The 26,234-nt window shown below is 40.9% G+C and overlaps 1 protein-coding gene across 16 annotated transcripts in view; it reads left to right on the top strand.

Moving 5' to 3' along the window:
* CDC14A (cell division cycle 14A) overlaps positions 1-26,234 on the top strand; it is a 186,621-nt gene that overhangs the window by 82,655 nt on the left and 77,732 nt on the right. For all 16 annotated transcript variants that reach the window (XM_089300290.1, XM_089300287.1, XM_070077981.2 and 13 more), the window contains 3 exons: positions 5,945-6,011; positions 9,346-9,408; positions 26,009-26,096. In XM_089300290.1, the coding sequence (XP_089156416.1) occupies positions 5,945-6,011; positions 9,346-9,408; positions 26,009-26,096 (218 nt within the window). The remainder of the gene's footprint in view (positions 1-5,944; positions 6,012-9,345; positions 9,409-26,008; positions 26,097-26,234) is intronic.

Below are 26,234 nucleotides of genomic sequence, written 5' to 3'. Positions count from 1 at the left end.
AATTGATCTCATAGAAGTTGCGAGTAGCATGGTAGTTACCAGAGGCTGGGGAGAGGTGAGGGGAAGGAGGGTTTGAGAAAGTTAGGGATAAGAAGTTCTGGTGTTCTGTTGCACAGTACGGGGACTATAGACGATGATAGTATGCTGTATATTTCTCCAAAAAAAATAGAAGGATGGATTTTTGGAGTTTTTTGCCATAAGGAAATGATAAATATCTGAGAGAATACATATATTTACCCTGATTTGAACATAACACAATGTATACGTGTATTGAAACATCACAAAGTACCCATAAATATGAGGAGTCTTAAAAATGTATGTGAACATACCTATCATGAAAAACCTATCTGTGGGTTTAAATTTTTTTATAATGAATAAATTTATCTTTTAATTTCATTTTTCCACGAGTTTTATTGATTGATTTTTTTAGAGATTAGAGAGAGAGAGAGAGAGATTGATTGTGTGTGCTACCATGTGCTGGTCCAGTTTTCAAATGCCTGCAATGCCCAGGGCTGGGCCAGGCCAAAGCCAGGAACCGGGAACTCAGTCAAAGTCTCCCACATGAGTGTCAGTGACCCAACTACTTAAGTATCACCTGCATCCTCCCAGGGTGTGCATCACCAGGAAGCAGGAATTCAAAACAGAGCCAGGACTCTAAGGGAGGTACTCTGATATATCATGGGTGTCCCAGCCAGCACCTTAACCCCAAGGCCGCATGCCTACCCTTCAAAAACTGTTGGAAGTATTTTCATCTGTTTATGAGTAGTTAATAAAAAGGAGTTTGTGCTAGCGATGTATTTGAGGGCATTCTTAGATAGTGGTAATGATTATAGATGAGATTGTCTAGGGCAGTGGTCCTCCAACGTCTCTCCTACTGGCAGCGTTGGAACTTGGGAGAAATGCAATTCTCTTGCCCTGCTCGAGGGTTTAAGTCAGCTGACTTGAGATGGGGCTCAGCAGTCTGTTTTAAAGGATTATACAGGGAATGCTGTTGCAAGCTACAGTTTGATAGTCTAGGGAGAGAGGATGGAGTAAGAATTTGGACCTGGAACTAAACCCTGAGGAGGTCTAAGTTTTAAAGACTGGGAGATAAAGGATAAGTCTGCAAAGGAGATTGGGATGACTGGCACTGCAGCTCACTAGGCTAATCCTCCGCCTACGGTGCCGGCACTCGGGTTCTATTCCCAGTCAGGGCACCGGTTCTGTCCCGGTTGCTCCTCTTCCAGTCCAGCTTTCTGCTGTGGCCCGGGAGTGCAGTGGAGGATGGCCCAAGTGCTTGGGTCCTGCATCCGCATGGGAGACCTGGAGGAAGCACCTGGCTCCTGGCTTCGGATCGGTGCTGTGCGCTGGCCGTGGCAGCCATTAGGGGGGTGAACCAATGGAAGGAATACCTTTCTCTCTGTCTCTCTCTCACTGTCTAACTCTGCCTGTCCAAAAAAAAAAAAAAAAAAAAAAAAAAAAGAGATTGGGATGTAGAGTTCTAATTGGTGGGGAAAAAATCCAGGAACTAGTGAAAAAGGAGTGTTCAAAGCAGGGAGTTACTGTTGCTGACATATGAAGTAAGATGATGCTTGCAAAATGTTCCTGGGGCTTAGAATTAGTCAATCGGGAGGAACAGAAAACAGATGAGTGGTTGCCAGAGGCTGGGGAAAGGAGTACTGGGAGCAACTGCGAATGAATGCAGTTTCTTTTTGAGGTGATAAAAGTGTTTTTCTTTTTAAAATGTTTTAGAATTAGTGGTTGAATAATACAATGAATATATACTAAAAACCACTGAATTGTATTTTAAAAAGGAAGGCACACACTTCTTAGAGAAGTCTTGTTTTAAAGAGGTTGTCAGAGAGTGGTAGCTGAAGGAAGATGTAGTTTTGGTTGATGTGTTCTTTTTAGAGAAGAGATGGTAGAGACCTAAAAATGTTTAAATTATTTGGGGAAAGATCTAAGAGAGGGATAACGAGAGGAAAAGGATACTCAAATAATGATGTCATCTCAGAGTAGAAAAGAACATTTTTCTTTTAAATGTATTTATTTGAGAGAGGGAGAGAAGAAGAGAGGGAGAGAGGCAGAGAAGAAGAGAGGGATAGAGGGAGAGAGAGAACTCCCATCTGTAGTTCCCTCCCTAAATGCCTGCAACATTCAGACTGGGCTGGGGCTGAAGCTCGGAGCTGGGTCTGGATCTCTCACATGAGTGACAGGAACCCGATTACTTGAACCATCACCTCTGCCTCCCAGGTCTGCATTGGCAGGAACCTGCAGTCAGGACCTGGAGCTGAGGCTCAAACCTCAGTACTCTAATGTGTAGCATGAGTGTTTTAACTGTGCTAACTAAATCCTTTAGGAAAGACTTTTCAGGTTAATAGATTCTGGATTTTTCCTAACCCCCGAAGTCCATATCAAATCCCAACATGGGTGAAATACACTCCTCATAAAAGATCTCTCAGGGGCTGGTGCTGTGGCGCAGTGGGTTAAAGCCCCAGCCTGCAGCTCCTGCATCCTATGTGGGTGCCAGTTTGTGCCCCGTCTACTCCACTTCTGATCCAGCTTCCTGCTAATGTGCCAGGGAAAGCAGAAGATGATCCAAGTGCTTGGGCCCCTGCACCCACGTGAGAGACTTGGAGGAAACTCTTGGCTCTTGGCTTTGGCCTGGCCCAGGTCTAGTTGTTGTGGCCATTTGAGGAGTGAACCAGCAGATGGAAACCCACCCCCCCGTCCCGCCTTGTCTATATATCTCTCTGTAACTTTGTGTTTCAAATAAATAAATAAATAAATAAGTCTCTCTTTTTTTTTTTTTTTTTAAAGAATTTTCCAGTTCAACTTTGCACATTGTGTGGGGCAGATGTCTTGCTGCCTTCCAGTGCTAGCCATTCTAGTTTCAGATGATTCAACCACATGGGAGGGATAAAGAAAACCAACAGGGAAGTGTTATTGTATAGAGTAAAATCTCTCAGCTTTTTAAATAGGCTTTCAGTCTTATTTTAGCTATTTCCTTCATCCTCACTTTGGAGAATCCAGTACCGCCAGGACCAGGCTTATGAGAATTTTCTGGTATTAATGGTGCTGGTTCTTTGTTCCTCTGACAGTTAAGTCTTCTGTTTTCTTGGTCTTCTAATCTGTTTACCACTCATCCATCTTATTTCCAGATTTTAAAATTCTTTTCTTTTTGTCTACTGTCTCATGTTTTCTCTCCTTGTTGGATTCTATATTAAAAATTGCTTTTCAGAATTCTCTTTCAAGAGAGATTGTGGTAGAAAGGGTTCAGTCTTCCATCTTTACCCTTTTTGTTTCTTTTTTTCCCTCTCAGAGAAAATATAACATGTTTTTATGTCTCTTCAATGCTAGTTTCTCTCCCATGACTGTGTTTGAGTCAGGTGCTACTACTAAGCTATTTTTCTCTTGTCCACTCTGCTAGCCAAATTTTGGGAACATACTGGCTTTATATGGCTGTCATTTGGCTTCCTTGTGCTAATGCATCTGAATAAATACATTTTATAGTAGGTGTTCAGAAAAGGTGTGTCATCTCCTTCCCTCAGCCCAGAGGACATGACTTATTTTATTGCAAACCTCTGATCATCCTTTCAGCCTGCTGTGACTGCTTGTATCTTAATTCTGTTAGGTGGTAATGAACTCTCCTGCGCAGCTCTGCAGATCTGCAGATTTGATGATAAAGTCATTATAGCTCTTCTCAGTCATTGGTAACAGTTGTGGCTATGAGAGGACAAGAGGTATGACAGTCTCACTGTCTTTACAGCCATCTGGGGAGACTAGGTCTGCAGCATCAGCCTGGAAACTCATTTTGCTGAAATTGTTCAGCTCAGTCTCAAGGTGGGAAGACATAGTTGAAGGAATAAGGGTCACTTCCACTTCTCACAGCTGTTTGTTAACTTTTTCAGTACAACGAAGATTTTTTTTCTTAAAAAGATAAAGCAATAGTTTTTAACCCAGAGTTTAAAGAGAGCATGCAGAGAGTCAGTCAATATAAATGAGGAAAAAATTTTTATCTTTATTTCCTCTAAGTCTTATAAGAAGATTACATTCAATTATAATGAGTATTAGAAATAAAGTATAGTAGTATTAGCAATACAAGTAGCTTTGTCACAGTAGAAATCAGAGATTTTTATGTCACATTAAAGTTGTTATATCTTAAAATATTATTTATGCTCATTCCTTCTTCAAATTTATAGTAATCAGACTTGTCAATAGATCTTATTGGATTACATTAATTTTAAAATGCATATTAGGCTATTATAAATTTGTCTTAATATTTTGATAATTGTTGACATTTAATTGGATTCACTATCTATTATGTTAAGTATTTTATTTTATGCATTTAAAAACATTATTCTGAGAAAATGGATCCTCAGCCTTCATGAGGTCAAAAAACACAAAGGCACTGAAACCATGCCCCAAGGAGTGAGACTTTTTTTTTTTAGTACAAACTAGCATTTTATCTTAGATCCCCAGCTACCCTTTTCTCTGGGAAAGTCCATTAAAATTTGATTTGTGACATATGAGTCACATCTTTACAAGGGGGTTATTTTGTTTTCACTGACATATGAGTTCCCATGGTTTTTGACAATGACAACAACAGCAAAAACTCAAAACCTTGGAATCAGATTGACTTAGAGATGCAGAGTAACCCTTCTTTACACAGGTTAACTTTGACGTTTCAGCACCTAAGAAACATTTCTTTTAAGCTGCTTTGCTTGCTTAATATTTTTCTACTAGATGATCAGGATGCTAGTTCCCGTTTTAATTCATGGCTTAGCAGCAGTGGGTTCCAGTTACCTCAGATGCTTAGTGCTGTCAGACTTGGTTTTTATGTTTGGCCCTTACAGGTTGTTTTCTTTGAGTACTGCCTTCTGGCACCCTCCCGTGCTGCCCTTGGTGGAGGCTGTGGGGTGTGTGGTTTGACTTTGTCAGGGCAGGTGCCTGACAGCTCTGTTTCTTGGGTCAGCAGTGGGGGCTGGGCAGGAGACTGAGATGGTTGAGGTCAAGTTTCTTGCCTCGGACACCTTGGAACATTGCTAGTGTTAAAGTGCTGTGCCAGTTCTTGCTCAGCTGACCCGAACTTGATACTTTAGTTTTATGTTGCCTAAAGTAAGTCTGTTAAGTTGCTCTAAAAACTTAAATAAAGTATGAAGCACTCACTTTTCAATGCAGTTTCCCATTCCTTTTGATGGAGCACTTCACTGTGTCTTAGAAGCTCTGGTGGATGGATCCCAGTGACTCTGGAAGGCCATGGTCGATGGTCGGGAAGCGTGTGACTGTGTTTTCCTCTGGTTTTGTTTTTGTTTTTCTTTGGGAAGAGAGGAATGGCATTCAGTCCATGAAAAGAGCAGCCAAGTTCTGTTGAAGTGCATACATTCTGCCTCTTACTTTTTTGTGCTGGTGTTTATGGTGTTCCTAACAGGAGGTTGTCCTCTGCCAGAAAGCCTCTCAGGGTGATGAATGTTTTACTTAAAGAATTAAGCTCATTGTTAATAATCAGAAGATTCATAGTGTTTATTAAGCGCTTCCTCTGTGCCGTACACTATATGAAGGACTTTATGTACTTTTTAATGTAATCTGAACACAATCCTGTGGGTGATGGATGACACTGTTGACTTCCTTTGCCAGAGAGGAAGCTAGGGCTGTAGAGGATGGAACTTGCTCACAGTCCAAAGCCAATATGTGACAGAGCTAGAATTTGAGCCAAGGCAGTCTGACTTTGGAGCTCAAGTGCTTACATCTGCATTTTTATTGATTCAGCCTATTGTTAAGATGAAAGCAATTTCAGAAACGCTGTAGATAAGCCACAGGGGTAGTTGACAGCTAGGATCTGATGTGCTACATGAGTTTACCAGGCTGTGAAGCCAAACAAGCATATTTCCAACTGACTATGGTGTTTTCTTATTTGAATACTCTAAATGCAAGTTGTTAATGTTAAATTTATTTATATTTATAGGGATGCTTCCTTTGGAAATTGCACTTACAATCTCACCATCCTCGACTGTTTGCAGGGAATCAGAAAGGTAATAACAATTCTCCTTGCTGTAGTCGACACAGTAGATTAAAATATGGAAAAGGAATCATCTCAGCATTCTCGTTGGTCCTTGGGGACAGGGGACCTAGTAAGCAGAAAGCTTTCACTTCCCGAATGATGATTGATTTGTAAAATACAGTCAGCCCCCCTTACCCATCATGGGTTCCTCCTCTGGGCATCCTACCAATCACAACTGGAAAATCTTGGGAAAAATGCATTTTTAGTGAACATATGTGAACGTATGCAGACTTTTTTTGTTGCTATTGTTACCTAAACAACATAGTATAACACCTTTGTACATAGCATTTACACTGTATTAGGTATTATAAGTACTCCAGAGATGATTTTAAATGTATGGGAGGTTAAGTTATATGCAAATACTACACCATTTAATATGGGGAACTTGAACACCTGTGGATATTGGTATCAATAGGAAGTGGGGTATGGAATGAATCCCCCATATATACCCAGGGAAGACTATAGACAGAAGGGTGAGTGCAGGAGGGAGTGAAGGGACCTCCCTTTCTCTTTTTAGCTGTTTGTGTTCTTGGGCAGATTTATTACTTCTATTTGCTGCTATGGCTGTGACATTGGCATGTCACCCATTTAGCTTCATTATCAAGCTTGATCTTGATATGGGAGAGGCAGGAAATTATCTCAGCCACTGTTCTCTTCTGTTAGTTGGTCCCCACCCCAGACTGACTGAATCATAAGCTTGGGGGTTGGGGCCCCCACAGTCTCTAACAACCCCTTCAGCTGATTTGATGCACTCTAAAGTTTGGGAGCCAACTTGTAGTTACCAACTTAGAATGGAGATGTTAAGCTAAAAGATTTTGAAAACTTTTGGAACATAATTTAGAAACAGTAACTTACAGTCTGAAGTCATAAAAGCAAAACTGAATTGAATGAGGGCTCCAAGTACATAATTCCATACTAAACCTATAGTCATGATTTGTTATCAGTCAATAATGTATGTATTACATTACCCACTGGCAAGGGTATCATGGATTATATAGTATCAGTAGCTTTTCTAGCTCAAATATTCTCTGATGTCATATAAAACTGATTTTGGTATATTTTTCATTGAGAAAATCAGTATGATAAATATGTTACCTGTTTTATGTATGTTTCTCATGTTTCATTTTAAATGCATCTGAATTATCTAAAACTTCAAAATAGGTGCCAAATATTTTTCTTTTTATATAAAAACTTTGGAGACATTCTAGCCCACTCTTGCAGATAATATCATCAAAATGCACTTGTAGAAATACCACGTAAAAACCTTTATGGAGGTATTACCCAACATGTAATCCATAATTATAGTGTTTAGAAAATATGTTGGGGCAAAAGAAGTACTTTATTGTTTCTGTTATTATTATTTTGCCTTTCCTACCTGTGGTAGGGGCCATTTTTAAAAACAACACTTATGAAATTCAAGAAGAGTTCTCACTGGAATAGCCCTGCCTACTCTTACAATAACTGGTTTCTTGGTATAGAAATTTATATCATCCTTCCTGTTGTACACTCTTTGTTGTGAATTTTCTCATGAATAAAGTCTCCTGTAAACTTATTGTTTCAACAGATGTTGGGGTTTACACAAAGACAGATATGATTTTGAGGTCGGAGAGGTAGTTCCTTGTGTCTTTAAGCAACTGAGATATATTGTACACTCTTAACATGAGGTGTCATTTTCTGGGCTCTTTTTTGGCAGTAAGTACATTCTAAGACTGTACACAGAATATAGCCACATTTTTGTCTTTTATAGGAATATATTTTTCTGATTTTGATGTTTTACATTGTCATCAGATAGTTTGCATGTTATATGACCTTATAGAGACTTTCATAAACACACTTGAGAAATAAAAAGTGAATTGTTGCGGGTATATTTTTCTCTAGATTGGTACATATGGATGAACTATGTTGCTTTTTCAAAGGTGAAATAGTTTAAATAACTTGTTCTGCTTATTTTGGATAGGTTGTCTCTGCCCATGTTGTCAGAACTTAACATTTTTAAGAATCACCTAGGAAAGTATATTAAAAATGCCAATATTCATAGAGTCTGGGAATGGATCTTAGAATCTTTTTTTTTTTTTTTGATCTAAGTTTCTCTGTTTCTGACATAGATGATGTTCTGTATTTTGAGAAAACAATGCTGCTCTCTGAATCATTTTCCAAGAGAAATGGACCAGAGCTTGGCTTACTGATTTCATTTTCTGTTTTTAATGACTTGATCGTGTAACTTTTAAATCCATCTGTGGTTTTGCATTCTGTTGTCATCTGCATAGCTTCGCAGTTTATAAAATAAGTCTTTGTCTTCCTTAAAATTTTAGATCTGAGCAAGCTAGATAGTTTTTAAAAGTTGTAAGTCATTAGTTACAAAAAGGAGTGTGAAGTCTTTGTGTAGTTGTAAATTGTAACAGCAGTGAAGGTAACTATCACTGGGAAACAAATTCTCTCAAAGTAGAGTTTGAAGAATGAATTAGGGCCTATTAAGAAAAATGCTCTTATTTTTGGCTTAACTACCTCATTATGATAAAAGGAAAGCAGAACTTTCTAAGAGTAATTGATGTTTCTTCTGTCAGGGAAGTTAATCACTATGATATATTTTGTCATGGGTTTATAGTTCCCAAGAGATTTTTTTTTTTTTTTTTTTTTTTTTTTTTTTTTGACAGGCAGAGTGGACAGTGAGAGAGAGAGACAGAGAGAGAAAGGTCTTCCTTTGCCGCTGGTTCACCCTCCAATGGCCGCCGCTGCAGCCGGCGCACCGCGCTGATCCGATGGCAGGAGCCAGGAGCCAGGTGCTTTTCCTGGTCTCCCATGGGGTGCAGGGCCCAAGCACCTGGGCCATCCTCCACTGCACTCCCTGGCCATAGCAGAGAGCTGGCCTGGAAGAGGGGCAACCGGGACAGAATCCGGCGCCCCAACCGGGACTAGAACCCGGTGTGCCGGCGCCGCAAGGTGGAGGATTAGCCTATTGAGCCACGGCGCCGGCGGTTCCCAAGAGATTTTAACTATAACTCTGCCAGTGTGTTTCATTTTATATACATAATTAATTTTACACACAAACTAACATACTAGGATTCAAGAAGCTTCTTTTGTGGAACATATTTTTGTGTCACTCTGATTACTTTCACGTCTAAGATGGTATTAAAGCAGAATTCCCATTGCTATGAAATGATTTCTAGATATGCATTAACAATCAAAGGGTTTAGGCTTCCTCCTCCAGGTCCGTGGGGATTATTTTATAAGAAGGATTTCCAGAACTGACAAGTAGATTTTTATCAATGTGGTATGGAAAAAACTAATTGAAATTCTACTTTTAGGGATTACAACATGGATTTTTTGACTTTGAAACGTTTGATGTGGATGAATATGAACATTATGAGGTTTGTACATTTAAATCTTTTGCAAAAACAATTTTGTGGTACTATATATCTATCTATCTATATATATATATTTCATTTAACACCCAGGTGTTAACAAACTGCATGGATGCAAAATGAAAGCATTCTGGAGTTGTGTTTTTTTTTTTTTTTTTTAATTGTCAGCTTTGTGCTTTTAGTTTTGGTTATTGCCTTTGAACTAGGAGTCAGCAGAATCTGTGTGTGGGAAAATGCCAAACTAAAAATGTCTATACATTTTTCTATCAAACCTTTATTCACAATCACTTTGAACTTTTAGTTTATCAGAAAAATAAATTCAGAATAAAAGTTTGGTGCTGAAATTGTTACTTACTTTTATCTTAAAATTCAAGGTTTATTTTAGATAAAACTGATGTGTGTCTTAGAATATTTTTGACTGGATAAATTTTACTTTGAAATATAACTGAGTTTACTTAGTGCTAAGTAAGGTGGTTAATTTCCAACCCTAGGGAACCATTACAAAGCTTTGGAATGGTATCATGCCTGCTCAGTGAGGCAGTGTTTAGACAATGGCTACCCCAGCTTGTTTGTTGTGCCCTAAGGTGACATTCAGGGAGAGAAGGTTTTGTGCAGGATAAGGAGAAATCTAGAAGTTAACTTTTCCTGAAAGATGAGAGTCTGGGGAGTGGGAGTAGGCCCAGCATTTTCTGAAAGTGAGCTCATCTGTTGGGTTTCTCTGGAGGAGTGATAAAACTTATCACTGGCCTTAGTAAGGGCAGCCCTCCTATTTTGGGCTCCAGTCCAGGATATTCTGCTTACGTGTTGAATTTAACATATCTGAAAAGAAACTGATCCTCTTCCAGTCAAACACGGTTTTCTGCTTTGTACATCCCTGTTACTGGCATGGCCATCCTGCAGTTCACCCTTTTTTGTCCCTGTTGAAGCCAGCAGGTGTTTGAATTCCCTGTGGCTGGTGTGACAGGATGTATCATATGCATCTCTCTCCTTTCCTCTCTTTCTCACTACCTTCCTGCTGGCTCAGGTCTCACATCTTCTCCTGTGGCTGCTCTCCTCTCAGGCAGTCTCATGTACACCTGACTAGGTGATCTTATAACAGAGCGCATGTCCTTTCTTGTTCTGGGCCCCAGACTGGCTGCTGCTCCCATAGCTCTGCCGAAGTGTGGATAAACTCCTCTATCCTGGTGTTTTGCTGTGAAGCGCTCCAGCCCACCTTTCTAGCCACATCTCCTATTTCTTCCACATCCCTCTTCCATGTCCAGCCCCTGCTGAGTCGTTTATTTACTGTTTCTTGACTGTCTCTGTGCCCCGACCCAGCTTGCTTTCTCCCAGGTCCCCATTCTCCTCTGTTTTGTGTGTGTTTGTAACCTACTCAGATCATCCCACCTCTGGAGTGGGCCAGCCCCTTCAATTTCAGGTGTTACAATTTGTATTTTCCATTTTTCTTGCTTCATGGCTATTTGCACACAGGCTTTATTTTCCTCATTAGATTTCAAATTCCCTGTGAATGGGATACGCCTAAACAGAAAAATGTATACCATGTTCTTGCATAGAAAGCCTTAATATTGTAAAATTGCTGCTTGTCAAATTAACAAACTCAGCACATTTTTTTTTTAACTTTTATTTAATGAATATACGTTTCCAAAGTACGAATAATGGATTACTATGGCTTCCCCCCCATACCGTCCCTCCCACCCACAACCCTCCCCTTTCCCACTCCCTCTCCCCTTCCATTCACATCAAGATTCATTTTCGATTATCTTAATATACAGAAGATCAGCTTAGTATACATTAAGTAAGGATTTCAACAGTTTGCTCCCACACAGAAACATAAAGTGAAAAATAATAGATGATTTTTTTTTAATGATGATGAAATCAGATCAGACCTATTGTCATGTTTAATCCCAGTGAGAGTCAAGTTGGGAGTTGATAGTTTCTTTTCTATTCTTTTTTTTTTTTTTTTTTTTTTTTACAGAGGATCAGTTTAGTATGCATTAAGTAAAGATTTCAACAGTTTGCACCCCCATAGAAACACAAAGTGAAATATATTATTTGAGTACTCGTTATAGCATTAAATCTCAATGCACAGCACATTAAGGACAGAGATCCTACATGAGGAGTAAGTGCACAGTGACTCCTGTTGTTGACTTTACCAATTGACACTCCTGTCTATGGCATCAGTAATCTCCCTATGCTCCAGTCATGAGTTTCCAAGGCTATGGAAGCCCCTTGAGTTCTCCGACTCTTATCTTGTTTAGACAAGGTCATAGTCAAAGTGGAGGTTCTCTCCTCCCTTCAGAGAAAGGTACCTCCTTCTTTGAAGACCTGTTCTTTCCACTGAGATCTCACTCACAGAGATCTTTTTGCCAGAGTGTCTTGGCTTTCCATGCCTGAAATACTCTCATGGGCTTTTCAGCCAGATCTGAATGCCTTTAGGGCTGATTCTGAGGCCAGAGTGCTATTTAGGACATCTGCCATTCTATGAGTCTGCTGAGTATCTCACTTCCCATGTTGGATCACTCTCCCCTTTATTTATTCTATCGGTTAGTGTTAGCAGGTACTAGACTTGCTTATGTGCTCCCTTTGACTCTTAGTCCTTTCATTATGATCAATTGTGAACTGAAATTGATCACTTGGACTAGTGAGATGGCATTGGTACATGCCACCTTGATGGGATTAAATTGGAGTCCCCTGGTATGTTTCTAACTCTACCATTTGGGGCAAGTCAGCTTGAGCATGTCCCAAATTATATATCTCTTCCCTCTCTTATTCCTACTCTTATGTTTAACAGGGATCACATTTCAGTTAAATTTCAACACTTAAGAATAACTGTGTATTAATTACAGAATTAAACCAGTCATATTAAGTAGAACAGACAAAAAAAACTACTAAGAGGGATAATGTATTAAGTTGTTCATTAACAGTCAGGGCTATGCTGATCAAGTCACCGTTTCCCATAGTGTCCATTCCACTTCAACAGGTTTCCTTTTTGGTGTTCAGTCAGTTGTCACCGATCAGGGAGAACATATGGTATTTGTCCCTTTGGGACTGGCTTATTTCACTCAGCATGATGTGTTCCAGATTCCTCCATTTTGTTGCAAATGACTGGATTTCGTTGTTTCTTACTGCGGTATAGTATTCTAAAGAGTACATATCCCATAATTTCTTTATCCAGTCTACCGTTGATGGGCATTTAGGTTGGTTCCAGGTCTTAGCTATTGTGAATTGAGCTGCAATAAACATTAGGCTGCAGACCGCTTTTTTGTTTGCCAATTTAAATTCCTTTGGGTAGATTCCAAGGAGTGGGATGGCTGGGTCGAACGGTAGGGTTATCTTCAGGTTTCTGAGGAATCTCCAGACTGACTTCCATAGTGGCTTGACCAGTTTGCATTCCCACCAACAGTGGGTTAGTGTCCCTTTTTCCCCACATCCTCGCCAGCATCTGTTGTTGGTAGATTTCTGAATGTGAGCCATTCTAACCGGGGTGAGGTGGAACCTCATTGTGGTTTTGATTTGCATTTCTCTGATTGCTAATGACCTTGAACATTTTTTCATGTGCCTGTTGGCCATTTGGATTTCCTCTTTTGAAAAATGTCTATTGAGGTCCTTGGCCCATCTCTTAATTGGGTTGTTGGTTTTGTTTTTGTGGAGTTTCTTGATCTCTTTGTAGATTCTGGTTATTAACCCTTTATCTGTTGCATAGTTTGCAAATATTTTTTCCCATTCTGACGGTTGTCTCTTCACTCTCCTGACTGTTTCTTTTGCAGTACAGAAACTTCTCAATTTGATGCAATCCCAATAGTTAAAACTCAGCACATTTTATTAAGGATTCCCGTATACTATTCTTTTGTTTTTAATATTTATTTATTTATTTATTTACATCTACTCGAAAGACAGAGTGACAGGGAGAGACAGAGGAAGAGATTTTACATTTGCCGGTTCACTACCCCCAGACCCTCAATAGCCAGGGCTGGTCTGAGCTGAAGCCAGGAGTCTGAAACTCCACCCATGTCTCCCCTGTGGGTGGCAGGGGCCCAAGCAGTTGAGCCATCACCTGCTGCCTTGCAGTCTGCATTAGCAGGAAGCTTAATGCTCGCAGAGGAGCTGGGACTTCATACTGGATGTGGGGAGCTCAAGCAGTGGCTTAACCCAGTGTGCCACAATGCCTGCCCTGGTCTTTTTTTTTTTTTTTTTTAAGATTTATTTATTTGAAAGTCAGAGTTAGAGAGAGAGAGAGAGAGAGAATCTCCCATCTGCTGGTTCGCTTGCCAGAAGGCTGCAGTGGCCAGAGCTGGGCCAGGCTGAAGCCAGGAGTTATGAGCTTCATCCCAGTCTCATATGTGGGTGGCAGGGGCCCAAGCACTTGGGTCATCTTCCACTGCTTTCCCAGGCCATTAGCAGGGATATGGATAAGAAGTGGAGCAGCAAGGACATGAACCCATGACCGTATAGGATGTTGGCATCGCAGGCAGCGACTTTACCTGTTATGCTGCAACACCGGACCCCCACCCCAACTCCTATTCTTTAAACACCTGATTTTTGGTAGTGGCAAAAGAAAGCCTCTCTCCCTACCCACCAGCTCAAGAACTCCAGAAAACTAGAAGCGAAACGAACTGTATACTTACAAGGGAGAAATTTGGACAAACCATGGTACATATACAAGAATACTTCAGCAAATTGGTGGGAAAATGGTATTAAAAGATAAGTTTATTTAGGTGCACAATTTTTGAAATCCACACACACTTTTCCCATAATAGCTATTTTCCATGAACTTTTTGAAGAACTCTCATACATAATGGAGTGTTATGCATTTACAAACATGAATTGAGGGAGTGAGGATCTAGCCTGATTAAGATATCCATGTTTCACATTGGAGTATCTGGGTTGGATTTTCAGCTCTGGCTTCTGATTCCTGATTCCTGCTTCCTGCCAATGGAGACCCTTGGAGGCAGCAGTAATTGCTCAAGTAATTGGGTTCCTGCCTCCCACGTGGGAGACCTGGATTGAACTCATGGCTCCCAGCTTCAGCCTATGTAACTGCAGCTGTTGTAGGTATTTGGGGAGTAAAGTAGCAGATGGGAGTTATCTGTCCATCTGTCTGTCTTTATCTCTCCCTCTCTCTCTCTGCCTTTCAAATTAAAAAAAAAAATGAATTGAGCTGTACTGTTTGTCCTGGAATGATTAAAGTATTTTTGGAAAGTAAAGATACAAAAGAGTGCTTATTATATAACTCCCCCTTGTAGTAAGCCAAAAATAACACACTTCCTATATGTATATATGTCTGTATTATATGAGTGGAGGTCATTTACTTTGAAGCTAATGAAGCTTAAATTTTCAACATCTCATATGTATGAATACCTTTTAAGATCCTAAGCCTAATTTTTGTATTATTGTAGTGGGTTCCCCCAAACCTTTATATCTGAGTATGGACAGAAATGTATGGCCAAACACTAAAGCTATTTCAATTAAAAGAGAGGTTAGAAGGCCGGCGTTGTGGCTCAATAGGCTAATCCTCTGCCTGCGGCGCCGGCACCCTGGGTTCTAGTCCCGGTTGGAGTGCTGGATTCTTTCCTGGTTGCCCCTCTTCCAGGCCAGCTCTCTGCTGTGGCCAGGGAGTGCAGTGGAGGATGGCCCAAGTGCTTGGGCCCTGCACCCCATGGGAGACCAGGAGAAGCACCTGGTTCCTGCCATCGGATCAGCGCGGTGCGCTGGCCGCAGTGGCCATTAGGGGGTGAACCAGCAAAAAAGGAAGACCTTTCTCTGTCTCACTGTCCACTCTGCCTGTCAAAAAAAAAAAAAAAAAAAAAAAAAAGAGAGAGAGAGGTTAGTATTGAAAGATAGGAGAGATGGAGAGGTAGACAGGGAAAGAAACAGCATCAATAAAGAGAAAAAACCTAGTTGACCTTTTATTTATTTGTCTCTTTCGTGAAATCTGCAGGAGACGTACAGATGCATTCTTGCAAGGTAAGAATGTTTGTGTGTTTTTTTTTTTTTTTTTCAGGCAGAGTGGACAGTGAGAGAGAGAGACAGAGAGAAAGGTCTTCCTTTGCCGTTGGTTCACCCTCCAATGGCCGCCACGGCCAGCGCGCTGCAGCCGGCGCACTGTGCTGATCCGATGGCAGGAGCCAGGTACTTATCCTGGTCTCCCATGGGGTGCAGGGCCCAAGCACTTGGGCCATCCTCCACTGCACTCCCTGGCCACAGCAGAGAGCTGGCTTGGAAGAAGGGCAACTGGGACAGAATCCGGTACCCCGACTGGGACTAGGACCCAGTGTGCCGGCGCCACAAGGCGGAGGATTAGCCTAGTGAGCCACAGCTCAGGCTGAGAATGTTGTTACACTTCACCTGAATCCACCACCATCACCACTTAGGCAGTGGGAGGGGTAGGCAGTTTTAGGGAACATTTGAAAAGTTTTCTGTTCAACAACTTCCTCTCTTCTAAGATCTATAAGCTAGAAATGTGATTGGCCGGTGGTAGGTATTGCATACATGTTTGTTTAATAAATACATGGGTAAGTAAAGGAACTCTTTCCCAGCAGTCTGTGGGCCTGGTCATTCCTGTTGTCTCTCTTACTGATTGCCTCTCTCCAGTGCATCCGGACATGTGGAGAACTTGTGGAATTGCTGCATTCGTGCATTTCACTAACTCTAACACAGTCAGTTTTCAGGAAGTTACTGTGATTTTCCAAGTAAAATTTTATTATTATCAGCAGTTTGTGAGAGTGTAAATCTTGAGTAGGCATGTTCAGGATGGAGCTTTTCAATGGCTCTTCTTTAGTAAACTACATTTAACATATAATATGGATCAAGAAAAAGCCTAATCCAATGAGGCTGCAACTCTATGTGAGATTAAAGGGAGTCTTATAAGAATGCCACATGAAAATGCTACTGATAATGAGGTCAGCAGATCATGACAAATATTAGTGTGAAGTCTACAGAGAAACCTCTGGTCATTTGCCAAAGGTTGTATCTGTCCTCTCCCTTCACTTCAAAGGATCTAAGGCAGCCCTGTTCAATAGAAAGATAATAACATTCATTTATTTGTAAAATATTTTAGTAGCCATGTTTAGAAAAAGGAAGAAAAATGAGGAAATTTAGATTACACACATCACTTGATACAAAATAGGTTAAACATTTTACATGTAACAATATAGAAATTATTCATGAGGTATTTTACATTAAAAACAATCGTCTGAAATCCCTCATATAGTTTAGACTATATCTTAATTTGTCCCGGCCACATTTCGAGTGTACAGTAGCCACGTTTAGGTGGAGTGCAAAATCTGGAAAATGACAGGCATGTCCACGTGCTGTCGTAGATCATCTGTGTGACATGAAGCCCAGGAGAAGCAAAACAGATTGTGTCTCCTTCCTTCATGGGATCGAATTGTTCCCCTGAGAGTGGATTTCAAGGCCCTGCCGTATTTAGAAGGCCAGGGTAAGACACCTCAAGTTTGTGCTTTACTTTCTGTGTGACTTGCAAATGGCTCATTGTATTAAGTATTTAGAAACAGCACCCGATGTTGGTTTCCATCTTGGAAAAGTAGCTTGCACAGTGTGGAAACCCTTTGCCAGCCATTGTGAACCGTGCAGTTCCTCACATTTGCACCGATAACAGCAGGATAACTTTGACAGCTCTGCTGGGAAAGTATAGAAAAGTAGCTGAAAGACAGGTGGTTCATGAGTTTCCCCTAGCTAGGAATCACTGTCAGGAATGTTGGGTCTTTTCCAATACATTCCTTAAGGTGTTCCCAAAGAACTAAGAGAGCAGAGGGAGTAACTGCTTTATTGCAACGACACCATTGATCAATTCAGAAAAGGAGAAAGATAGACCTTTAGTCCTAGGGAGAAACAATGAAGAGGAAGAACTTGCATATTCAATTGAATTATGCCCCTGTGGGGACCTGGGGACCTGTGTGCTCACCTGTAGTGATGGTCAGCAGCCACCGCTGGTACACAACCATGTTCCACTTTCAGGATCTTGAATCTGCACCCACATACAGAGTCTGCCCTCAGGCAGCTTTAAAAATAATTTTTTGGGGGTGGGGGGAACTTGTCCTTACCATGTGAGACCTTGCCAGCCTCCGGCATCACTAATGATAGTGCTACTCTTAAGCGGTCATTGCTCATCAGAGGAACTTTGCTGTGTGGAGTTCACCATTTTCTGTGTGTGGTTCATCATTTTCGTGGTCCGTGAGGGGTTTGCTGCTGTTTATCTGGAGTCCTACCATTGTTGTTGATGTCCCTGTGTTGGCCAAATGTGGAGGAGCTCAGGTGAAAACATGGAGAAAGCGATACCCCGTCACAGTTCTCTTCCTTGGCTGGGGGTGGGGGAAGAAGGGCAGAGAACTGGTGCTTACAAGGCAACAACTGGAGGTGCCTGGTCACTGGAGCTTGTCTATCACCTGACCCAGAATGTGGCCCGTGCAATTCCAGGGAGCCGCTTTAAGCACCCTTTAGGGGAGTAAACAGAGTTTAAAGTTCAATAACAAACCTCAAAACTGAGAAATTATTCTGATTGCTTTCTTTGAATGATTTCATATCTGCCATCATCTTTTCTCCCCATAAATCATTCCATTTAACTGGAGAGAGGGGGAAGAAAAGCTTTCTGTGTCTTAGCTTTGTTAGTAAGGGTATTTGTAGACTATGGAGTTACTAGTGGCATGATTGTGCTTTTACCCACTGACAAACCTGGCCCAGTGGCTACGTGCAGTTAGAGCTGCAGGTGGCTACTGCCCGCCTGATGACAGAGGTGCTAATTGAATCCTACTCAAGAGCCAAGTCCTTTTGTTTCTGCCATCATGGCACATGGGAAAAATGATAACATTTACTCAGCACCCTGTGATCCTGGCTCACAGCTGTTGGGGACTGGCATGTGCCACTCTGGCTGCCCCAGTCCCTGCCCAGGCAACTCCTCTGTTCTGGTCACACTGTTTGGGAAACTTTGTTTTATAGAAAATAATAGTTGACAGATAAACACTTGTTTTATGAAAGTCAAGGAGCCACATTACTCCCCTTGCCATTTTAGTCATAGAACTTTTCAGTTTGTTTATTGAACAGATATCAAATATGTCCTACTTGTTTAATATAGTTCCTATTTTCTGGAGGCTGCCTGTAATTTCCTTTTTTCCTGTGTAGTGCTGGGGCCTTGGCCCTTGTTGCCTTGTACCATAGGATCTGTAGATTCTTATGCCTCATTCTTCAGAAATGATCATGTTTGCTCGACTCTTGCCACAAGTCCCCGTCTTGATGCTTGTCAAATTAGCCATCTACAACACAGAATTTCTCATTGGCTCAAGACTGGTTGAATGCAGACTATTTTGCTAACTTCACCTAAAGGATGCTCTTTTAGGAAAAGAACACTGCTGTTCTAAAAATTGATTGCCTATGATCTGAGCCAAATTACAGTGAGACAGCATGGGTCCATTCTGCTTCTTGGGATGGAGTCTTTCCTGACTGGGTCTCTTCAATCAAGTCTTCACATCTCTATCAGAATACCTGTTTAAAAATTTAAGTCCAAGCTTAATCCCCTGTTTCAAGTCTTCCGTGGGCTCCACACTGTTTAAGTATGGAGGAAATACATACTCCCTGCTATGGCGCACAGGCCCTTCTTAATGTCAGCTCTTTCTACCTCTTCACTTTCGTCCTTCACAGCTCAGGCTCACACCCAGATCTCGGCCGTTTCCTGGACGGCTGCAGCTCTTGGTGCTTTTGCAAGGTTGCACCTGCTGTTGCTCTCTGTGGCTGTGAGTGAGCCCTCCTTGCTGGATCACTTTATTTGCATGGCTGGCTGCTGAGTCCTTCTTGTTCCCGTGGAAGCCGTCTTCAAACAGTGCGGTATGGTGCTGTTTACACACAGGGACCTCGGGTCCTCCTTGCCCTCTGTAGGTATTTCCAGGCGGGAACAGTGCCTTACTCATCTTTAGATGTATAAGTAACCCAGCAGCACAGTGTACACATCGTGCGCAGTCATTCAATGTTTCTGGAACGAAATAAATAATGGGCAAATGAGTGATTAAATACTCAAACAGTAAAGCATATTTTATGTGACGTGTTATCTGTGGAAAGTAAGACATGTTAATTAAGAATCCCATTCTGATTTTGAAGCAACATTCTAAGAGATAAATTTACTATGGTAGACAACGTTTGCAATGAAATTGCTTTCTCTCAGCACCAGACAAGAGTGAGTTGCCTTTTTAGAAACTCAGTTCTTTGAAACACAGATGCTAGTTATTGTTATCTAATGCCACGTCTGTGTGTAACAACTTAGTTTAATAAATGACTGAGGACATCTCCAGGCTGATTGTGTCATCCTTCATTGCATAAATAACTTGTCAGCCTGACCAGATGGTGTAGGCTCCTGATACTGCCCTTTAGCACACACCTTGAAAACCAGTAGAGTTTGTTAGGTTTCCCATCACTTGATAAATACCTTCAAGTCAACAGCATGAGTCATTGTTGTTCACTGACACATTATATTTAAGGCTTTGCTTTGGACTAGAATTTGAACAGCAAACTAGAATGTAATCTGGATGCTGCTTGATCCTCGCCTCCTTGTTCATGGATCAAGGAAGCTAAAAGTGAGAATTCCTGGGAGTGGGCATTGTGGCATGGAAGATTAAGCTGCCATTTGGGATGCCCACATCCCATATTGGAGTGCTTGGTTTGCATCCTGGCCACTCTCTGCTTCTGATCCAGCTTCCTGATAATGTACTTGGGAGGCAGCAGGGGGTGGCCCCAAGTAGTTGAGTTCCTGCTACCTTTGTGGGAGAACCAGATGGAGTTCCTAGCTCCTGGATTCTGCCTGGCCTAGCCCTGGCTATTTCAGGAATTTGGGGAATGAGCCAACAGATGGCCGATCTTTCTTTCTCCCTCTCTGTCGTTCCTTCTCTCTCTGTCACTCTTTTCAAGTAAATAAATTAATAAACTCTTTAAAAATTGGAAATTCCTGCTACAGACCCACAGGGTCAAGCAGTTTCCATAGTAAAGTTACTAGGGCAGTTCCTCACCACCTGGAGCAATGATCAATTGTGCCTCCCACAATAAGCAGACTGATAGAAGGGTGTAACAAGCATTCCCCTGAAGCTATCTCATGCTATCAAGTGCATCACTCAGAGACCACCAGTTTAAGGGAGCAAAAATGCCTTCCTGGTCACTGTAGCTGCTAAAGTGGAGGGACCCAGTGTTTCCACAGCACTGACACATGACACCTGATGCAGGTTCAAAGATCTTGCTCAGGTGGTTGGTTAAGTCTATAAAATGTTCTGAGGTCTACCCTGTCCTAGGCAGTTTCTCACAGTTATTTTCTTCCTCATTAAGCATTATGTAGTCTCTGTCCCTTATTTTACCTCCAAACTTCTTGTGGTCTTGGGCTCTATCTTCAACATTCTGCTGAAACTCTTTGCTAATAAAGCAGTTAGCAAAACCAACTGGCTGTGCTTGGTCTTCCTACTCGATTAACTCTGTGGCCACTCTCTAAATCTGGAAACTGACTTTCCTTCCTTAACTTTTAAGTTCTGTATCTTGCATTTCTCCTTTCCCTATCCCTGGACATCTTTCTTAGTCTCCCTTGAAGTTCTTCCTCTTCCTTTGCCCACCCTAAGAGGCTGCTGCTCTGTAAGGCCTGGTAATTTTGTTTATTACACTTTCTGTAATTGAGTGCACCTGTTGCCAAGTTTCAACAACCATGTGTGTGCTGCTGACCCCAAATCTTCATGTCTCGAACACTGGGGTGGCATCTGTGAGCAAGCACTGGGTCTGCTCCCTGCTGTAGCCTCATCAAAGGTGCTCTCAGCGCTTGACTGTTGGAGCAGTGTCCTAAACATGCCTCCTCTCCTGCAGCTGTCTTCCCTGCCACAGCTGTAACAGGCAGAGGTGATGCAATCATCCTCTGTCCCTCTATCCTGCTGTCTCTCTCAGAGGCAAATCTAAATTAATAACCTAGAGTTTGATTATTAATTAAAATCAAATGGCATGGCAACTTAATTTAAGGCAAACAGTTCAAATATTTATTTTTGCATTAAGCTCATAAAATGCTAATCCTTACGGCATATTTGTGTTTATATAATACAACTGTTTCAATACTGTTTTATTGTTTTAGAAATTAGGGGAAATATCAGATGATACTTTTTTAATTAAAGATTTAAAATATGTTTATTCAAAAAGCAGTGACAGAGAGGGAGGGAAAGATAGAACGAGAGCTCTTGCATTTGCTGGTTCACTCCCCAAGCAACTGGGGCTGGGCCAGGCTGAGTCCAGGAGCTCAGAACTCCATCCAGGTCTCCCATGTGAGTTATAGGGCCCCAAGTCATTGGGCAATCTTCTACTGCTTTTCCACGCACATTAGCAGGGAGTTGGATCAGAAGCAGAGCATCTGGGACTGGGACTGGCATTCTGATATGGGCTGCTGAGTTATGGGTGATGGTTTAATCCACTGTGCCACAATGATAGCCCCCAAGAGGAGACTTTTTAATGAATTAAAAAAAAAAGACATCGAGTTCTGTTGTCTTGATTTTTAGAATAGTTTTTATGTTACTGTCATGACTCTTGTGTACTTCTGTTATAACAGTTATCAAAGTTTAATGTAACTTTTCTCCAATGGGTAGAATATAGATGGTAAGAGTACCTGATTCAGAGAGTTGTAGTGAGGATTAAATGAGTTGTCTGAACACAGTGGTGCCTAGCACAGAGTCAGTGGCACAGATGTATTTGCTGTTACTGTCATCACTGTTGTTTGTCATCCCTACTTGCCTTTGGACTCCTTAGAAAATGCTTTTTATTACTTTTATATAGTAAAGGCTCAGAAAATACTTGAATGAATGTTGAATTGAGCTTCAAGATTGTTTATATGTGTTATATTAGAAAACACATATGCTAAAAGGAATTGGCTTTTGAATTGGCAACCTCAAGGACTATGTTTTCTATCTTATTGTATGTTTATTAAAATGGTAAGCAGGCCAACTATTTTTCAGAGGCATAGATGTATTTCTTTTAGAAGTTGTAAAAATTTATGATTTTAAATAAAGTTGTTATATTAAATTTATATTATTTTAAACTTTTTTTATTTATTTGAAAAGAAGGTGTATAGGGGAGATGTGGGGAGCAACCCGGACTGGACTGAGTTACTGGAATTAAGACTTATTCTATGCATCTGCTCTCCCACAATATGGCGCTGGGAGAGGAGAAAACAGCTTCTACGCAGCTGCCTCCAGTTCAGCCAATAAACTGTAGGACTTGCTCCTGATTGGAGAGCAGCGTACTCATCATGTGGGCAGCCGAGTTAGGATTGGCGGAGGAGGACTATAAAGGAGGAGAGAGACGGCATGCACCAGGAACATCTAAGGGGAACATCTAAGGGGAACACCTGTGCAGCCCCCGAGAGAGCCGGCCGGCGGTGTGCCGCTCCCCTGTGGAAGTGGGGAATGTGGCAGGGGGAACCGCCCTTCCACGGAGGTGGAAGGGACAGTAGCCAACCCGGGAAGAACCAGCAGCAAACCCGGGGAGGGCCGAGCAGACGAAAGAACAGCGCAGGGTCCTGTGTCGTTCCTCCATGAAGAGGGGGAGCGACAGGGAGAGATGTGCAAAGACCTTCCAGCCACTGGGTCACTCCCCAAATGCCCACAAAAGCTGGGACTGGGCCAAACCAAAGCCAGGAACTCAATCTCTGTCTACCACATGGATGTCAGGGGCCCAGTACTTGAGCCATCATCTGGTGCCTCCCATGGTGCACACTAGCAGGAAGCTGGAATGGGAAGTGGAGCTGGGACTTGAACACAAGCGCTTCCATATGGAAGTCCTAAGCAGTATCTGAACCACTGTGATAAATGTCCATCTCCCAGATTTCATTTTAAAAGCACCAGGGGAGTTAGTATTCAAAACAAAACTGGTGACTCTATTGTAGACTGAAGAATCCTGTAGTAAAATGAATAATAGCACCTAAATATATCCACTTCAGGAATTTACATTTTTATTTTGGTGATTTCTTGTAGTGAAGAAGACTCATAATTCTTTCACAGAATATTTCCTAGGTAGTAGGCTTTAGAGCAGAAGCTAAGCTCATTACCTCATCCTTTCTTAGAAGTTTGTTTATAAAATGTTGTAAGGTTGGAAAGTACCTTAAGTTACCATCTAATCTAGATTTTTTAAAAGAATGTGTGTGTGTTTAATTAGAAAAACCAATTTGTGTCATCTAAAATAATCTATTTATACATGTTAGGATTTATATAATTCACTATGAAAGAAAGTGCAGATATTAATTTTGGAAGATTACCAAAGTAGGCTTATGTTTTATTAGGTCAGTTAAAAGCTGTAACATTAATTTTTTTTTTCAGATTTAGGTCTAAGACCTAAATCCCTTTGTTTACTCCATCAACCATACCCAAGCTACTGAACATGGCCCAATATTATGTATGTTTATCTTTTTGGGTAGAAATATTTACAAGCACATTCTTCTGACTGTGAGTGAATGCATTTTAGTGAAGCCATTGCCTCTCTCTAGATGACTGATTGTAAAAGCTAAAATTTAGCCAAATTGATGTTTATAATGCAAATAAACTGATTTAGCACAATATGTTTATCTAGCCTATTGATATCAAGGATGCAGAAATAGTGAACATAGAAACCTGTTTTTGTCTGTTATTCCTAAAGAATTGGTTTTAGTCTTTTGATGATTAGAGCATCCCTTTATTCTTGGATGTTTAAACAGTGTTTTAAGCTTAATAATTATTTGAGAGGGATATGGAATCATTAGTTGAGACATTTATTTAAACAAGATAATATTTAATTGTGATCAGGAATTTAATATTGGGCACCTTATTCAAATTATTATAAATGAATAACTGAGATTTAAGTCAGCATGTGTACTCATATCACTCTTAGTGTCTCTAGGATTCTACTTAGGGCATTATTGATATACTGTGTTACAATTTGATTAATGCAATCCAGAAATTTATAATGTATCATGTAAAGTTTAATTTACAAGCTTTAGATAATTGGAAAGAAGCATCTGCACTTTTAAATGAAAATTATATAGTCAAGTTTTGATGTTCACAGAAGTGGTAATGGATAATATAATTAATGTAGTGGCTCCAGATTTCCTTGCCAACATTCTGATTTATTTTACAAATTTTGAGTTCTTAGAGTACTGTATAGACTTTGTGTTTGGCTGAGATTTCCACCATTGAGGTCCTTGACACACAGTGGAGGAGAGAGCCTTTTATAGGGATAGCCGTGGATAGCCCCGTGAAGACAACAGAACTGTGCTGCTTCATTGCCTGGAGGATGGAGAATAAAGGGGTCTGAGGGAATACATGTATTGTTTGTTTATTAGAAAGAAAGAGAGAGAGAGAGAGAGAGAGTGTGTATCCATTGGTTCACTTATCAATGCCCACAACAGACAGGGCTGGGCCAGGCTGAAGCTAGGAGCCCGGAACTCAGTCCAGTCTCCCATGTAGGTAGCAAGGACCCAAGTACTTGAGCCATCACTTGCTGCCTCTTAGGGTGTGCATTTGCAGGAAGCTGGATCAGAAGCAGAGCCATGACTCAAGCCTAGGCACACTAAGGATGCAGGCATCCCAAGTGGTGTCCTAACCACTGTGCCAAATGCCTACTCCAATTTTGTGATGCATTGCACAAATATCTCTCAATTACTTGCAAAATCTTAGGTAATCTTAGTCCTGCCTCAGTGCTCCAGGTGTTCAAGGGCACAAGGGAATGGGGGAGGGGAGAAATGGAGGAGATGCTGGAGTAATGAGAAAGTACTTAATCCCTTTCCCAGTCTTCACACCTTTTCTGAGGATCCCTTAGAGTCTATAGACTAAGGGCTGACAACCTGGTGATTGAGGTCAGCCCACAGGTATGTTTTACTTGGTTTCATAGTATTTAAGCACTAAATTTAAACTGGTCAACATTTTAAAAATAGAGCGATTTCACTTGAAAATCCAGTTGGAAGACTGGCCACCTTCAGTTAGCTGTCCTGCAAGGAATAATGAGTTACAGCCAAGCAGCACTTGCCTTTAGGTCACTGTCTGGCTCTTGTTTGGATTTGCAACCAGCACCTGAGTAGACCTTGACCGACTGTAGTTTGTGGTATACCTTGAGGGCTTAATGAGCCCCTGTCCCTCATTCCTGTTTCCCAGTCTAAAAATCAGCACTGACAACAGATATAAGCCATCAAAACAGAACACATTTGAAAGTGTGTTTATCATGAGCCTGATGCTTAGAGATTTTTTCCATTGTTTAAGTATGTTTACTATGTTCATGGAAAGTGCTTATTTTTCTCTTACATTCTTTTGTTTATTGCTAGAACAGCAATGTTTGCTTTCATTTCATTTCATTGTGGAGTGGTCAGGAGACAAACTTACTTCAAGTAAATACTTCTCCCTTACATAAATTAATTTTTCACATGGTCTAAACTTCTGTAAGGTGTAGGTGAAAATTTTCTAAGGCAGATTGAATCGTAAACAGTAAGCTTTATTACTTTATCTTCATGTTTGTCTAATTAATCTAGAACAAATACTGTGAAAAGAAGTTTTATTGTAAGAGTTTCATAAATTGTATAAGAATTATAATATATTTTTATTTTCTTTTTTTCACAAAATTCTGCCAGCGAGTTGAAAATGGTGACTTCAACTGGATTGTTCCAGGAAAATTTTTAGCATTTAGTGGACCACATCCAAAAAGCAAAATTGAAAATGGTAGGTTTTTCTTTCCTTTACCATCCCAGAATTTATTTTATCTTCTCTAATTTCTTAATTTTCTCAAGTAACCCTTTCTTTGGATAATATTCTCCAAAAACATTCACTTAATAATTAAGAGAAATTAAGCAACAGTAA

Source organism: Oryctolagus cuniculus, chromosome 7 (assembly GCF_051225735.1).
Source record: "Oryctolagus cuniculus isolate XC-2025 breed Fujian yellow rabbit chromosome 7, ASM5122573v1, whole genome shotgun sequence".
Classification (NCBI taxonomy): domain Eukaryota; kingdom Metazoa; phylum Chordata; class Mammalia; order Lagomorpha; family Leporidae; genus Oryctolagus; species Oryctolagus cuniculus.
Note: the sequence above shows the minus strand (reverse complement) of the source record. Positions and strands in the feature narration are given on the sequence as shown.